At 35.3% G+C, this 18458-nt stretch overlaps 1 protein-coding gene across 1 annotated transcript; it reads left to right on the top strand.

Moving 5' to 3' along the window:
- Nucleotides 1-305: 305 nt before the first annotated feature.
- On the top strand, nucleotides 306-698 carry LOC145661074 (uncharacterized). The gene has a single exon (XM_081726515.1). The coding sequence runs from the start codon at nucleotides 306-308 to the stop codon at nucleotides 696-698; it is 393 nt and encodes a 130-aa protein (XP_081582641.1).
- The last annotated feature ends 17760 nt before the right edge of the window (nucleotides 699-18458 follow it).

The raw sequence follows: 18458 nt of genomic DNA on the forward strand, positions 1-18458 counted from the left end.
TGAATTCACGTGTTAAATGGGAACATGGTCATTCGGCACATCATTTTAGGCTAGAACTGAAAGACAAACACAATTGTGAAATCGGTTTTTTGATATCTTAATGTGTTCAAAAGTTACAGGCATTTCAAATTGCTAATTTTACCGTACTGTTTCTGTTGTTGCAGGTGAATAATTATGCCGCTAACGACAGCAGAGAGAAAGGAGTTGATCAGGGCATGGGGAAGAAGGAGTGCAAGGGCTGTTGCAGCTGAATTCAATGCCAAGCACCCAGATCAACATCCTGTGCTCAACTCTTCCAGAAGTTCATGGATACTGGTTCCATAGCAGATAAACCCAGGTGTGGAAGACCCACGACAGAAACAGATGAAGCCACATCAGTAGCAGTGCTGGCATCATTTACAACATCACCACACCGCAGTACCCGTCGTCTCTGCATGAAATGTGGTGTCAGTCGTACATCCATCAGACGTATCTTACAGAAAAGCAAGGGGCATCCGTACAAATTGCAACTTCAACATAATCTATCTGAAGATGACCCTGATCGTCGTGTGGAATTTTGCGACTGGGCCCTTGCACAGTTGCAAACGGATCCCACATTCCACACACAAACTTTATTTTCCGATGAGGCCAATTTTTATGTCACTGGGGAAGTGAATAAGCAAAACTGTCGCTATTGGTCCCCGACAAATCCTCAGTAGGTTGACCCTTGCAAAATGGTAGGTACAGGCAAATTAATGGTGTGGTGTTGTCTATGGGGCACCAAATTAATTGGTCCATTCATCATTCCTGGCACCCTCACTGATGAACGATATTTGGATATACTGCGGGATCTCATCCTCCCTTCCATATTGTCCGAGGACGGCACATTTCCACTCTTTTTCCAGCAGGATGGTGCCCCTCCGCATTACGGATTACTGGTCCGTACCTACCTGGATGAACAATTTCCTAGACGTTGGATTGGGCACCGTGGTCCCATTGAATGGCATGCACGATCACCAGATCCCTTGCCTTGTCATCTGAAGGCAAAGGTATACGCCGAAAAGATCCGGGATCTTGAACACCTTGAAGAACGCATATTTGCAGCCTGTGCCGATATTTCACCAGAAACTCTTTTGAGGGTCATGGACAATTGGGCTGAACGACTTACCTTGTGCATAACTCGGGATGGGGGCCACGTAGAGCACGTGCTCCGCCATACGTGACAGGTAAAGTTAGCAATTTGAAATGCCTGTAACTTTTGAACAAAATAAGATATCAACAAACCAATTTCACCATTGTGTTTGTCTTTCAATTCTAGCCTAAAATGATGTGCCGCATGTGACCATGTTCCTATTTAAAAATCTTGACGTGAATTCAAGATGGCGGCTTTCAAGATGGCCGCCATCTTGGTCACCATCACAATCCGACTTCCGTCTCGGCCTACCATGTTACTACATGGTTGTTGTTCACTATTTTCCACGAACATGGATTTTACAAGGGGCGGTAAGGGACTTATGTCCCACCCTGTAGATGTTGGAGTGAGTTTGTAGCAAATTTGTAGAAGTAACACGATATCAAGTGGAATTTTTAAAAATAAATCCATCCGAGTACGACTAACTGCGTCTCTTGAGGCCTTTGAAGTTCCCAGTATGCACAATTCAGATTAAGATAAGCAAAGCACCTGCAGTGTTCGTCAACCCGCCATACGTAACTCCTCTATTGGTTGCCTAACACCATAGTTTCGGCCTGCAACAATGTTAATCTCATGGGCTGAAAAGGTCCCTAAAATGTTGACTAGAACAATAACGACACGGTTCTTGAAAATTTGAATGAGAACTGGACTATCTACACAAAATTTGGAATCGACCAGCGAGGTTTCTAGCACGTGTAATTTTCGAGACCTCATTGTCGAAAGAAATGGAGAAAAACATTTTAATATATAGACTAGCTGAACCTGTGCTCTCTGCACAGATCATAATTCACATATGAGCAAGAATCTCCTTGTTATTCCTCACATCTGTACATGTCCCTTTACAGACACAAATGAAAGACGCCTTGATAATAATTGGTAAGGGGTACCATCAAGGGGAGATTTTTCGATTACTTTTTCAATATCTCGTACGGTTTGCAAGATTTGAGCCTACTTTCGGTTGAACTTTTTAATTTATGTATGATCAGTGTTTTCTTTCTTCTTGCATGCAGTATGTAAGCAAATACATTACACATACAATTAATTATAATGTCAGTGATATATGGTGATCATTGGGCAAAACACTCCAAACAATAAAGATTCAACTTACTGTTAGATGGAAAAATTGTTATCCTTCGTTTTTCATTATCATTTGGCCATGAAACAAACGCCTGGGAGATATGCAACCCCTGTATACAATTATGTAGTGATGGAATGTATAATGCTTAAGATATGATGCTTTAGTTTTTTAAATTTAATTTCAACACTTCCAGTGTACTTGTAAAAGTGTAATAAAGAAATAATGGCCATGTTTTTTTAAATATTCAATTAGAACTGGACAGTCTACGCAAAATTTGCAATCGATCAGTAAACGTCATCTTTCTAGAGTCCGTAGTTTCCGAGATCTCATTGTCGAAAGGATTGGCCACAAACATATAAACGTCCACAAACGTATAGTTTAAAATAACTCCAAAGGTGGCAGCACAATTCATTTGCATTGATTTTGGAAAAAAGCTTATTAAAATACAAAGGCTTTGAACAATAATTTTAAAAATATAAACTTTATGAAGAAAAGGTCTATTTAAATAATTCATTTAGAGTACACATACTTTAAAATATTTGTCTTTATTAAACGTGAAATTACAAATAACCGTAAATCAAAGATTTGAAATCCAAACTTATAGGTTGGAGCTCATGCGCTTTCGTTGCTTTGTAGCATTTTAATAGATAGATAGATAGATAGAAGATAGATAGATTACTATTGAGCCAAAGCAGTAATTGATAGCGAGAATCGATTTCATGTAATCTGTCAATCATTCCAGGAATTCATTTCAATCCTTAACTCTCTACTAAAACCGGAAGTAGTAGAAATCCACTGCCGGTAACTGCCGGTTTCAATATTCTTCTACATAGAGCAGAAACGATAAGAGATAACCATAAGCAGCTTTTCCGTAATCGATTTAGTCTTCTAAGAATTGGCTGTTGTCTCTCTTATCCCTATCCAAACCGGAAGTGACAAAATGTTAAGACTGATCGCTATAGTGCGTACATAGCAAGAAACTGTTTTCTGCAATCAAGAAGCGTCCCCAGAATATTCCATCTCCACTCTAATCTAGATGTCTATACTAGAACAGGAAATAGAAAAAATCTAGTAGCACTATCGATTTCAATACTAATAAAGAAAATATCACGCCATAAAATCAAACTACTTTACGTGGTGTAGACATGGCATTACTACTTGTTAATATATACAGAGTTTGCCTGAGTTAATATTAGAGCAACTTTTAAAAAAATGTGATTTTCGAATATTTTCGTTGACAATGATATTTTGTACCGAAATTTTAATTAAATACAAAATGAAATATTACCAGAAACACAATTTTCAGAACACACCCAATATTACAGAGTTTATCTCAACAAAGGTCTATCAATACGCTCATTTGTTGACTTTATGACTTTCAAGTACTAACCTCACCGCATAATATTAGGTTTTTTTATGACGTGGGAAATGAATTTAGAAATACTACTGTATGTATGTTTTGATTAATTTCCTCCTCTCGCCCCACCCTGCCCACTCCCCAATACAAAGTGTAATGTTCTTGTAAAACATAAATGAAAGGATCTGATAAAAGGCTTTTTTTTTTTTTTTTTTGAGAATTCAGTGACTCAAAGTTAATATTTACCAAAGTCCTCTGGTACCATTGCTCTAGAAATTTTGTGGGAAGTTGATGACTCGCAGTAAATTTACAAAGTCCTTGGTACCACTACTAATAAACTTGCGCGTAGCTTAAGCTTGATACTAAATATATATGAGTAGAATGTGTCATTTGAACAACATTTGTCATTTGTGTAACAACATTTGTGTTGTTGTCATTTGTGTAACAACATTTGTGTTGTTGTCATTTGTGTAACAACCAATGAATAAATGCCAAAATTATAATCTAGATGCCAAAGATATATGAGTAGAATTGTAGATTATAATTTTGGCATTTATTCATTTGGTTGTTACACAAATGACAACACAAATGTTGTTACACAAATGACAAACAAATATTGTTCAAATGACACTAAATGGTTCAATTGAGGAGTATTGTTGTGGTTTGTGTTGTTTAGAATGTTCATTGGCAAAACAGAAATCAATGCATTGTAACCTGAATCTGAAATCTGAAAACACAAAAAGGTAGAAAGCAGAGAATATATCTAAACAAGCAACAAAAGAAATTACAGGGATAAAATAGAAATTTAAACGATGAAAACTTTTTTTTTTTTTTTTTTTTTGAAACAGTTTAAAAGAGTATTTAAGTAGCTAATTTACCTCAGTAATACACAAACATAATTATTCCGTTAAGAAAAAAATCAACATGGCTTATACTCTGTGACACATAGATATAGGATAATGATCCTTGAACATAGAGTACAGAAAGATGATATTAAAATGGACAGATGTTACGTAAGAAATGTCACGCAAAACGCTCGAAAAGTTAACAACCAGATTAAAACAATTTGACACCAAACATCTGCAAGAAATACGACTTTCTTGAGAGATATATCTTTGCAATAACACCTATATATTGCATCAGTTCTTTCCTATCATCATAATGAGAACAGTTGTGGTACAATTTAAACTTGTTAAAGCTTCATTTAGTGCAAACAACGCGTTAATATTGCAATGAGCATGCAATGATGTAAGTTACAATCCTATATTAAAACTTAACAGAAGTGTTTACTAAAGATTAAACAAACACCCGTGAATTCTCTTGTAAACACAAATCCAACATTACGTATAGGAGAGCAAACAAGATATATGAGTAGAATTGTAGATTATAATTTTGGCATTTATTCGTTTCTTCTCGAATTATGAGATACATTTCTAGGATATATGGTAAATTAAATAACAACTATTAATTAACAACAACTTTAAACTTAGCTTTAAAGTTTTATCCTCATTATCAAGGTGCTTTCTCTAAGTCGTTTTAATAATAAACAACTTAACTACTTCTTGAGGTACCGTATGGTTTATCAGTAATATAGCGCTCACTTCTGGTGCGTGGAGTCCCTGGTTCGATGCAACGCCATATTAATTCCTTTTGGTCATTCTTCCTCAATCAGATACTTTCATTAGTCTTCCATCTCTTTTAGCCATAATTAGGATTAGGATTAGGAAGTAGATTTCTGGGCTTTCGGCATCAAGGGCCATGTTAGCTCTTCACGTATGAGCAGCGGCGCAAATCTGTCTTCAACATTGGGGTAGAACAAGCAAGACTTTTTTTTCCCTTTTTTTGTTAAGCGATGCTCAAAATAATTGTGACGTTGAAAACAATCCTGTGGAGGGTCAGGGAGCAGAGTTGTCTTCAACAGTGGGAGGCGGGCAGATTTTAGACTTATTCTGGGAGAACATCAATTTCATCTCTTTCCTTTCTGGCAATCGGACACAAATCATCACATTTTCCCCCAAAAAACACATTTCAAATCGGATTATGGGGGGACAGTACCCCCAGTTCCAAGATTGGGGGGGACATGTCCCCCTCATCCCTCCCCCTGGGATTGGCGCCAGTGCGTATGAGGGATGATGTTCCTTGGCGATCACACTATTCGAGGAAAGAGAAGGAAGGAAGGACCTGTATGTTAGGTATAGTCCGGAATTTGCCTGATGCGAATGAGGAAATTTTCACTCAGGAAAACTTCACTAGCCTGAAAAAAGCTTTTACACTTTTTCGACCGAGTGTCACCACTACGAATCGAACCTCTGAGCCGCTTGCACCAAAGAGGATAGCGTTACCGACTGCGCTACGCGGGGTCACAAATGCTATAATTGTGGGGAATTAAACCTAACATCTAATTTAATTCTTTAAATTACTTTTATTACTGTATATTTTTTTACCTATGTATTGATACATATTATCTTCGTAATTTTAAGTTGTTTTTAGTATCCTTGAAACCAATTATAAAAAAAATGTTTTTTTAAAAAGAAACAAAAACATGATAATTCTACTATTTGACTGTCGCGGAACGTATGGTTTGAAAAATGAAGTGACATTCTTAATTTTCCGTCTATATACACCACTTAAGCTAAAGGAAGTGGATGACTAATGAAAATGAATGAGAATGAATGACATAATTGGTAGAATGAAAATGTAAGAGAAAACAAGAAGACCCAGAGAGAACCTTCATACAGTCCTGTACAAAAAAAAAAAAAAAAAACTTGGTCTTCCACTTTGATTTAAAAGGCCATTTTCTGGCAACCGTACAATGAACTTTGGCTATGTATCAAGATCTCAATTGGACCAAAAAAAAAAAAAAAAAAAAAAAAGAAAGAAAAGAAAAGAAAAAAACTTGCCAGTGGCGGATCTACCCCGAGACCGAAAGACTAGCCCGTCCCACTAGGTTTTTGAGTGCCAGAAATAATTTAAGCTATTATTTATATATTTTTGAAAGTCTGTAGTAAACTCATAATATATCTATCATAGTCTGGGTTCAGGCTGCTCCCCTCAGTTTCTACTTTCTAGATACGCCACTGATATTGGCTTGATTTAATTCCGACTGTGGATAAGAAAATGAAATGAAATGAAATCTTTGAGTTTTACGTCCCACGGTTATGCCGGCTAGGCTAAAGGAGACGGTGATGATGAGAGATGAGTGAAATGGTGGAATGAAGAAAGTGGGAGGAAACGGGAGAACCCCGAGAAAACCCACGAGCACGGTGTTTGTCCACCACAAAGTTCACTTGGCGGGGGCTGGGATCGAACCCGAGACCCCAAGCACCAGAGGTGAACGCTCTACCACTGAGCCACCGCGCCCCCAACTGTGGATAAGAGTACAGGGCTTTGCAAATAAAGGTAGGTGGACAGTTTTTTTTAAAAACAAAACTGTACGTGATGCCCACAACAAGTTAACATGGGCTGTAATCGAAGCCGAGGCCTCTCGCACAAGAAGTGAGTTTCTACCACTGATCTACTATACGCTCTATAACATATATTTGATGATTTTATCTGACCGTTAATCATACTCCGACAAAAAAAAATAACTTGTGACACTTAAAGAAGTAGAAACGTCTAAGGGACATTCTATTAACTGGATGACGGCCAGTGCGTGTTGCATATTTGACATTTAATTGGCTTAGATTCCCTTCTTCACAATGTGAAAAGCACGTGGTAGTGTAAATGGTTAGTTGCCAAATCGAAACAAATGTGTGAAGCATAGTAATGTTCTATTTTCGCACTTTCGTACAATGCTTCTAATTAAAGGTGATGATTTTATACATAAAATCAGCATATTATGTATATTTAAAGTCAGATGTTTACTAAATGGAAACTCCTTTATTTCAAAGTAAGAATATTTCAAATCCGGCTGCTAGTTGGAGTAATAGTTATTCTCGGTAATAATAATAATAATAATAATAATAATAATAATAATAATAATAATAATAATAATAATAATAATAATAATAATAATAATAATAATAATAATAATAATAATAATAATAAAATTATTATTATTATTATTATTATTATTATTATTATTATTATTATTATTATTATTATTATTTAGAATAAAGAATAAAGGATATTATGAGACTTTTCTCTTCAGCGTAAAATGTTCTTACATCGAACGATGAACATAAAACAGATAACCGAAATTATTAATTAATGTAATTATATAGTCAGGGCCACCCGTAAAGGGAAGCAAACACGACAAATATCGGGGGTCCAGGTCTTTGGGATTTCGGTGAAAAACCATGTTTAAAAAAAAAAAAAAAAAAAAGTTTTCTTCACTCGAGCTGGCTGTATGCTTGGTTATACGAGTCATAAACTTTACCAGAGGTACTTCTCCACAGAAGCTGTTTAAAGTTTTAAATTTACAGTAAATTTAAAGGAAAATAAAGAAAAGAATAAATAGGAAAATAAACAGAGATTTTAACCCTATAACTATCAACATTGACTTTACAACAAAGCTTTTGTTTGGGAAAGGGGGGGGGCGTATTTTTCACTTTATAAGTAATATTTTGAACTCTATCCTTAAGAAGAGTGCGTCATAACGCAAAGTGCAACATTGAAATCTTAGAGGAGCTCGGGAAAACAGCTGAAACATTTTAAGCTCTTTAGGAACTGTAAAAATTTTATAAAAGACATAATTTATGCAAGAAAATCAATTTTAATCGATTTTTTTTTTTAAATGGGAGGTGAGAATAGTTCGGGGATGATCATGGGTAGCAGTGGCAAACGATAAGCTAGCCAGCTGCCAACATATGAGAGAACGTGATATTAGTTCGGGGATCTCATTTCCAAAGCTGTGGCAAATAGTAACCTGGCCAACTGCGAACATTTGAGGGGAAGTGACATTAATTCAGGAATCATCATGACCATAGCAGTGGCAAATAGTAAACTAGCCAACTGCCAACGTTGGCCCTGCATTATAATTGGTCACCTCGAAGACCATTTACCAAAGCGAATCAATTGCCAAGGTAACCTTTGGGAAAGAAGTAAATTTATAATTTGGGAGACCGAGGTCGAAACTGATAGATAAATGACGACAAATATGTTTGTTGACCAACATATCATTTTTTTTATCCACGCTGAACCAATGTTTTTTTTTTTTTTTTTTTTTTTTTCAACTGTATGCTTGGATTACCAGCTTCCCTTCCATGGTGATCATTAGGCTACGCAGAATCTATCAAAAGTCCTGCATGAGAGAGCAAGGATGCCTCTGATATTTTGGACTTTGAAGAAGTGATCTATTTCAATTATATTTGCCGTTGCACGATTCAATCTTATCGTGAAATATTAGCGACCAATTTTACGGATTTGTGATCCTTTCCTTTGCTATACAGCTCATCCCTGTTTCTGTTATAATGGAGTCTTCAACGCCACATTAATCAAACTGATGAATATACAATAATTCTATTCAGATGTATACGCCCCTTCTAAATACAAATAGTGAAAATAAAGTGCACACGAGGCAAGAAATAAAGTCTCTCGTTCTCGTCTGTCTCAATTCACGAAGATTTTTCTCTCCTCCTCTCGATTTCTAGAAAGCTTTTTCATGTCATTTCGTAAATGTGTGTGCAAAATTTACGCCCTGATTTTTTTTTCTTAATTTCATTGAAAAGAAATTCTCAATTTCCGTCTTTAATTCAATTTCATTTTCTTCATTTCATTTTACTAATTTCATTAATCAGAATCCTTCCGCATCACGAGACACCCACGACGAAGGTGATATAACAATATTTAAACCACATTTAAAAAAAAAAAAAATTAGTATATCGTATAACGACTTGTATATGTTTAGACTTTAATAAATGTTCTATATTACGTTCAAAAAATTACTTTATCAATTTAAAAATGTTACACTACGAGTCATGTAGCATTAAAACAGTGTTGAAATGAAAATTTAGAAATGTACTTCTCTTCTCGACTCCAGTTTCGTTTTATGAGACGTCATTAGAAATTAGGGATGGGCAAAACCGGTTTTTATAAAAAAAAACGAAAACCGGTTTCTATAAAAACCGAAACCCGAAAAACCGACATTTCGGTTTTCTCCAAAGACTATTTCTGTGGAAATGGATTCAGCTTCCGGAGAACAACGAAACACCATTCTGGTCAGAAATAGAAACGGAATCGGTTTTGAAGAAAACCGAAACCGGATCAGGTGAAAAACCGAACCGGTTTTGAAGAAAATCGAAACTGGTTTCGGTGAAAAACCGAAACCGGTTTTTTTTTTAAATTTTCAAAAATCGAAAAACCGGTTTTTGTGCCCACCACTATTAGAAATGTCTCGCCTCGTGTGCAACACTTCTCCTACAATACAATCAAATGAAACAAGGCGTCATTTAATACCCATGGCATGGTTGTCACATGTGGTTTATGACGTATGGTTGTTAACACCCTTCTATAGGCATAGATGCGAAGCACTCAGAATCTGTATTGGTCAAAATGAAGGGTGGCGGCCCTTTGGGGTTAACATGGGGAAAACGCTTATGACTATGCAACTCCCTCTATACACTTGACATATTATTATTATTATTATTATTATTATTATTATTATTATTATTATTATTATTATTATTATTATTATTATTATTATTATTATTAGGAAACTCGCACGGCCTGGGCAAGCGCAGGACACTATTGTTGTCTGAATGATTGAATATGATTTAAAAAATTAAAAATATTTATGGCTGTCATGTATGTTGAAAATTTGATCGAGATCGGTTGGGTGGTTCAAGAGTTAAGTTCTATTTATTTTTATATATTAATCTCCCCTTTACCACCTCCTCCCCTAGGTTCTACCGTCAAAGTGAAAATATTTTTTTAAAAAAATCCAGGCTCGAACGTCATCTATGTTGAAAATTTGATCAAGATCGGTCAGGTGGTTATTAAGTTTTATATATATATATATATATATATATATATATAGATAGATAGATAGATAGATAGATAGATAGATAGATAGAGATAGATAGATAGATAGATAGATAGATAGATAGATAGATAGATAGATAGATAGATAGATAGATAGATAGATAGATAGATAGATAGATAGATAGATAGATATCCCCTCCCCTCCACCTGCCCTAAGTTCTACCGTCAAACGGATATGACAAAAACTACCTCAAGTCCGAACCTCATCTATGTTGAAAGTTTGATCGAAATCGGTTAGGTGGTACAAGAGTTATTAAGTTTTATTCATTTTTATATAATTACTCTCCGCCCCTCCCCCTCCCTCCCTTCCCCTAAGTTCTACCATGAAAATGAAACAATAAAAAACCTCACAGGTTCGAGCTTCATCTATGTTGAAAATTTGATTGAGATCGATTGGGTGGTTCAAGAGTTATTAACTCACGAACATGGTCACTTTTATTTTTACCTTTATTGATTTTTGTATATCTTCCCCCTTCTCCCCATCCCCTACTTTGTTCCGTCAAAGTGAAATGGTAAAATCCATCGCAGGAGCGAACGTCATCTATGTTGAAAATTTGATCGAGATTGGTCGTTTGGTTCAAGAGTTATTAACTTTTATTTATTTATTTATTTATTTATTTATTTATTTATTTATTTTTATAATTCCCCTCGCTCCTACTCCCGTAAGTTTTACCATCACTCCGAGGTAAATAGCTAAAAACACTCCGAGGCCAGAACTGCATCTATGTTAAAAATTTGATCGAGATCGGTCAGGTGGTTCAAGAGATAATGAGTCACAAACATAGTCACTTTCAAATTTGGATCTGCAGTTTTTTGTTCACAGACACCGCTATTAATATATAGACTGACTATGCATTTGTTTATAAATCATACACTCAAGTTGTTAAAATTAATTAGTTTTAAAATATATAGTCCCAAAAACAAATGCATATGATTTATATATTGTATCTTTAAAACGCTATAGTGGCCCTTAAACGATTATAGACTTCAATATTAGTGTTATGTTCGTTACTCCATGTGATAACTCCTGAACGAAAGAGAATTTTTGAAAAAAAATGTTCTTTTTTTGAAAATTAATATCTAGAGTGACTATCTTGGCTGAATTCGTTAATGGACTCAATCCGTTAGTACCTTCATGAGTAACGGAGACTTTAAAGGTGGATATCCATACTTCATGCATTCATAAATATGCGATTCGCGTAACCTTAATTTACAAGCTTTAATAAAATATTTACGGGTTATATAAACATCTAGGCGAAAGTATTTAGGTATTCTTAAAATTCTTACTACAAATAGAAGGACATTTATTAATAAATGTAAAGTTTATATGATCCTCTTTATTGTCTACAACAAAGTTTATTTATTTTGTAAATTGAAAGCTTGAATATGTCGACGATGAAGAAAGTCACAAAATTGAATATTCACGGAATTTTGTACATATTGCACAATGTTACGTAGATAAATACATAAAGACACACCCACAATTGAACTTTATCTCTTATTGCGGTTATATCCTGAAATTCCGTAAAGATTTCACTTTGAAATGTAGGATGTGCAATGAAGTGCATGGTACTTGACATTCTTTTTACTGTCTCCATACACTAATGTTGCGATTCCTGATCTCAACAATTACCATTGTCTGTAAGTCCTTTAGTTGCCCTAGTTTATTTTTCATTACACTGCATTATATTATTATTATTTTTAAAAATGTCACCTTCATTCCTTTAATTATCAAATCAAAAGTAGACATTTTTCAATGTTAGTTCAAGTATGGGAGACAAGTCTTTTTAAAATGCTGTCAAGTATCATCATTGCGTAATTAACAGCTCTTTAAAATTAATTTATAAAGTAGGGCGTGTCAGAACATGTAGTATGTTGATAACATCAAGAAACACGTAAATTCTTTAAGTACATATAAAAGATACACATTTCATACTTAAAAAAAAAATAGAAAAATCATACACAATTGCACAATAAGGATCAAGCTTGATAAAGAAAAGACGAAGAAAAAATACTTCGTTTGTAACACAATGATACACATCGTCTCACGTGATTACAGTAAAGTCAGTCAGGAAGCAGAGACAATGATTGATATTTGTTTCTTTCTTTTCTTTTTTACTGACAAAAGGTTAGAATTCAGGGTTGCAAACATATTAACATGTCTTCCCACCAGATTAGAGACTTAAAACCCCAGTCTATCTCTACAAAGATTTAAAAGTCACAAGCCAGACAGGAACATGGGAAAGCAAAGTTGTAAATCTCTCACATGAATGGAACTCTCACATAAATGATGTTGTCCACCACGAAGTTACTTGGATGGGGATCGTACAAAGGACCCCATGCACTAGAGGTAAAAAATTACCACTGAGCCATCATACCCCTACAGAAAAATCTGGATTTCCGGGGGTTCGGGACCCCCACGACTATCTCCCTGTGCTCATATGTGTGGAGTACATCATACCTAAAAGTCGGAAGTAGATCGAATGATACTAACTCAAGAGTCCAGCTAATCTACCAATTTTTTCAAAACATTTTTTTTAAATCTAAATGTAATCATTAACCACTGAAGTTAGCTTCATACAATAAACACAGTTACACTATGTTTTAAAAGTATGACTTGCTTTAGAACAGTATAGTATCGAAATCACAAAGGAACTCGATTAACGCAACCATTCATCTGTTTGTATCAGGTGAGATTTTTAAGAGGGACTGCTCGGCTTGGCTAAACGTGTTAGTAACTGTAATATGTTTCTTATACGTATTATTATATCTGGATAATGTTTGAATAGTTCCGATCCACCAGTGGCGGTTCTAGTAAGGGGCCGGAGGGGACTACGCCCTCCAGTTTTTGAGTCACAAAATTAATTTAAACTATTACTTATATGTTTTTGAAAGTATATAGTAAACTCGTGATATATCTATCATAGCCTTGGGTCTGGCTGGCCCCCTAGTTTTTACCTTCTAGAACCGTACTGCAATTCACTCACTGTTGCTTAGTCGAAAAGAGAGGAGGCATGGTTTGTGAGGAAGACTGTACACATAAGGCAATCAGTTTACTACTAAAAATTAAACAGATAAAAAATAACTACAGTTTCCATCAAAAGTGATTCAGGACTCAATAGATTTTCTCACTCTAGCAACCAGACTGAAACGTCTCCAAAAAACAAGCATTCAAAGCCACTAGAGTTGGTGAGAAAATCGATAAATTGGCAACACTGTTGAAATATTTCAATTTCCTGCTCACTCACTCAATACATAGAATAATAGTTTTATAGAAAATAAAAAACATGTGATGATTTGTTACATGAAAAGCAAAAAATGAGTTTCTTTCTTTTAAAAGAAATGAGCACATCTGAAATGTCGAAATACGCAAAAAGTCACTCAAATAATACTTGAAGAATACTCAGTGAAATGACCTTGCAAACACGATATTGGAATTAAAACATGATTGATTATATGTGATTGAAGTTTACACATAGCTTCCAACTCTTAATAATAATAATAATAATAATAATAATAATAATAATAATAATAATAATAATAATAATAATAATAATAATAATAATAATAATAATAATAATAATAATTATTATTATTATTATTATTATTATTATTATTATTATTATTATTATTATTATTATTATTATTATTATAAATTTAAGAAGTGAACATAGTTCAATTTCCAACATTTCCTAGTACGTTTCTGTAAGAGATTAGCTTGAGGTTTTACAGAAACAAGTCTATCGAATGAAATTAACTTTTAAATAAATCCTAACAAAATTTGTACTGTATATGTACAGTCAACAGCAAAAGTAATTTCCCTTCTGATTGCTATAACTCAATTCGATCTGGCCTAGTACTTTTACTTCTATCACAAACGCCTGTGCAGATGCAGCCCAACACTTCATGAGATTATATCATTTACAGTTAGATGATGACATGTTGGATCCCGTTATTTATACAATCTACCGACCGCATGAACTTTCATCTCATATCTATCCATCATATGCACAGTAATACCTATTAACAAGGACCTCTTCCGTCTTCATCAGTTCCTGAATCGCCCCAGGAACAGAAGATAACTTCATTCGTCTGAACTAATATACCTCTGTGATGTGACGTCCAAAGCACTGCATTTCATCCATTCATTACATGTGTTCATTTTCTTTACTGCAGCTCTCAACTTTCTTTTCCTCTCATAATTTGTGTTATGTAATAACTGGCAATATTCACTTCTAGCCATTAACCTATTACTGCTTGTGTTATTTATTTATTTAATTAATTTTTCTCTCCTGGAATCATTTCAATTCATGTATATTTAATATTAATGTGATGAATAAAGAAATAATAAACCTGACAACCCTTGGACCACCTATATTTTCATAGAGACAATTGATCTACATTACAGCACTTACCCGAAGAAAGGGCACAACCCTTTAAATGCGACGACGAACAAAAAAAAAGCGCTTTTGTTAAATGACTGAATCAAGGAGCCTAACCTCTCTTGTGTCTGTTAATGTGCTAGCTAGGACCAAGTGTTGCATACGCATTTGTGAGCACAGCACATATACAAGACTTAGAGGGTTGACGAAAGTTCTCACTTTCGGAGGGCAAACTTGCCTTTTGAATTTCATTCATCATCTTCCCATACATTTTCACATTTATTTGGGCTTCGGCCCTAGGATACTTCATTGCGATGGCGGACTCTGGCAATACTAACGGACAATCGGTTCTCGATCGACATACAGGATTACCGGCTTTTCTTTCTACAAATTCAAACACTTCACTTGTTCAAACTACATCCACTGGAACCACCAGTCGCACTCGACACTTTTCCTGGGGAAGTCAACCAGTAGCGAGCACATCTAAAGAGACATATCCATCCACTGAGTCAGTCCAGTCTGCAAAGAGATTTCGCAGTGGATCCCAATCTTCAAACGTCCAACCAATGGACAGCGGATCGCCATCTTCAGAAGCATTAACCGCAACTCTCAGCATAACTCCAGATCCCGTTTAAAATTTTCTTCTAACTGACTTTGACCCGAAATACACTCATCCAAAGATAATCTTTCTCCAGATCATTAAATACGTTCCACGTGCAAATGTAGAACAAATAGTACAGACTAGGAATTGATACATTGTAAAATCCAAAGATCCTAATTTTGGAACATATTTATGTAATAAAGCATCCTATTAAACTTTTGGAAAAAACGCAAAATTAACAAAGAAGTCTAATTCTAGGCCGAAACAACCACCACCACCTAAGAAATTGCCAATGCTATTTGTCGTTATTCGTGGTGTTCTCCCAGAGTTTACGGGCGACGAAGTGTGCGAAGAGCTTATTCAAGAAGGCATTAACATTGACAAATGCATACGCATTAAAAACAATAATGGACCAACATATATGATTCGAGTTTTGCCTCAAAACCAGCAGGCTATCGATCATCTTCTGGCACATGGTGCACCTATTTATAAGAAAATTCACAGGGTCGAGCTTTCTAAAACTCCTGGACCAGTGGCTCTTAGGTGTGAGAGATATCAGACCTGCAACTCTCGTCTCACAAACAGCTGTCCAAATCAACCTCGAAGCGGATATTGTGGCGACCAACATGAAACTAGGTTATGCCAAAATCAACAACCTCCGAAATGTTCTACATGTGGAGAGATGCACCCCACTTACAGCTACCGTTTCAAAGCAAAACCCCCGGCAGAACCAACTCGTCCGGAGTTTACTACACCCATTCGAAGTTCTGATAAAACTACACCTCCAGCTCAATCTATTCTATATCCGCTCAGTATCGAAGATTTTCTTCGTTACCTCACTATAGTACTGCAGAACGTTATGCCATTTCAACGCGATCATATACTTTGCACCATAACTGCCACTGCTAAATCTTTCTTTAACATTAATATGCATGGTACGTATTCAAGACAGTATGCTCACTTTCAAATCGCACCACTTGAAACCGTCATTTAAATCCATGTCATATCTGATCCTAATTATGAATTGATTATTTATTAATATTCGATCTTTCCAGCAACACAAACTTCTCTTAGAACATCTCTTACTGAGGGAACAAATCGATATTTTTGCTCTCAATGAAACTGCACTCAAACCTAATGTCACAGCTCACATCAAGGCTTATCTCCTTCACAGACATGACTATATAGGACCTGCTGCCAGAGTTCAAGGTGGAGTTTTCTATTAACGACCCATTGCTACGCCTAACTACTGTCCTCGCCAATCAGTACAATAAAGCTCTTCCATCTTGTCTAGTCCTTATGGACTTAGAAAAAGCTTTTGATAAGATATGCCATTACGGTTTGTTGCGCAAATTGCAGTCACTCCGACTACCCACTTGCTACCTCCGTATCATCTACTCTTTTCTAAGTAATCGCATTGCACATGTTTCAATAGGAAATGTTCTATCTAGACCTATTTTTCCTTATACAGGTGTTTCTCAGGGATATGCACTTAGTCCTTTATTGTATATTCTATATGGTTCAGATATACCTAGACCACCGCCTAACTTCTATATTTTCCAATATGGTGACGACACTGCATTTTGTCATTTGGGAAAACTATGCTTCAGACCAGCAAAAACCTACAACTGACACTCGATAACTTTCTTACCTGGTGCAGGAAGTGAAAATTAACTGTGAATTCCGAGAAAACACAAGCCCTTGTTTTCCTTCCACCTAAACGTAGAACTAGAGTACGCCGAAATCCTGTTAAACTTTGTGTACCAGTTGACGGGCATCAACTGCCACTGCTACGTATCTTCGTGTGGTATTCGAAGCCAAACTCACCTGGAAGAGTCAATTTCAGAACTGGCACAAAAAGCATCCACTAGATTAAATTGTAATACGCCGCTAATCTGTACCTTCACCAGCGCATTACTTGATATTTGGGCAAGTGGCAGTTTGGATTTCGGCCCGCGCCGTAAGATGTAAATCTAAATTGTGAAAACTTTTTCGAATCGAAATCAACAAAAAATATTTTAAATAATAAGGAAAATGGAATGTAAACGATATATAGAAAGAAAATAGTTTTGATTCTGATTCGTAAATATGTATGTAAAAATTATGAATCTGTAAAACGTAGAACCCTGGATCAAACGTCGGAAAATTTATCCAATTGTGTTAGTATCTAGGTTTTGTTTGTGATCTCAACGAAATGAAATTCATACGTAAATGGTGCAACATTGGTGGTGGTTCATTGGTAATTTAGATGATGTATATATATTTATTAATGTATATATTGGGAGTTTTTACTGATACAGCCTCTACGAATTGTACATAATAATAATAATATAATGAAATAAAATAATTAAATATGAATATATATAAATAAAAGATAATGATGATATGTGATGAATATGAGGTAATTATGATATGTAATTTGAAATAAAAGGCTGATAAGAAAATGTAGAATAATTTTCAATTAAATCGTTATTCGAAGAACTGCATCATCTAGTTGGCCATTTACAGTTTGATTATTGTTGGATGAACTATGTATTCGTACATCTGGTAAAACGCCAAGTTATTGTTTTACTGTAGAAGTTCTTTTGTCAGTACCCGAACCTCAAAACAATCAATGCGAAACATCCTCTTACTACAATTAGAATGGAAGGTGAGAGTGGTCACAGAGAGAACAATATTTGACATTTACATCGTCAGAGATCATATTTTTCCATTTTAGCACATGTTCTTCACTCATCACTAACATTGGGCTATCATTACGTCTTACATCAGTCTCGAGTCGCCCCGAGACAGAAGATCTAATCATCATGTGTCTCAATTAATGTTTCCAATGTGTTTGTAACGTCAATGTACTTCATATCATCATCATACCTGCTTATATATATATG

The sequence above is a fragment of the Thermobia domestica genome, chromosome 9, assembly GCF_964235325.1.
Source record: "Thermobia domestica chromosome 9, izTheDome1.hap1.1, whole genome shotgun sequence".
NCBI classification, from domain to species: Eukaryota; Metazoa; Arthropoda; class Insecta; order Zygentoma; family Lepismatidae; genus Thermobia; species Thermobia domestica.

Coding starts and splice junctions, on each gene's coding strand:
- LOC145661074 (XM_081726515.1), top strand. CDS start 306: ATGGATACTGGTTCCATAGCAGATAAACCCAGGTGTGGAAGACCCACG.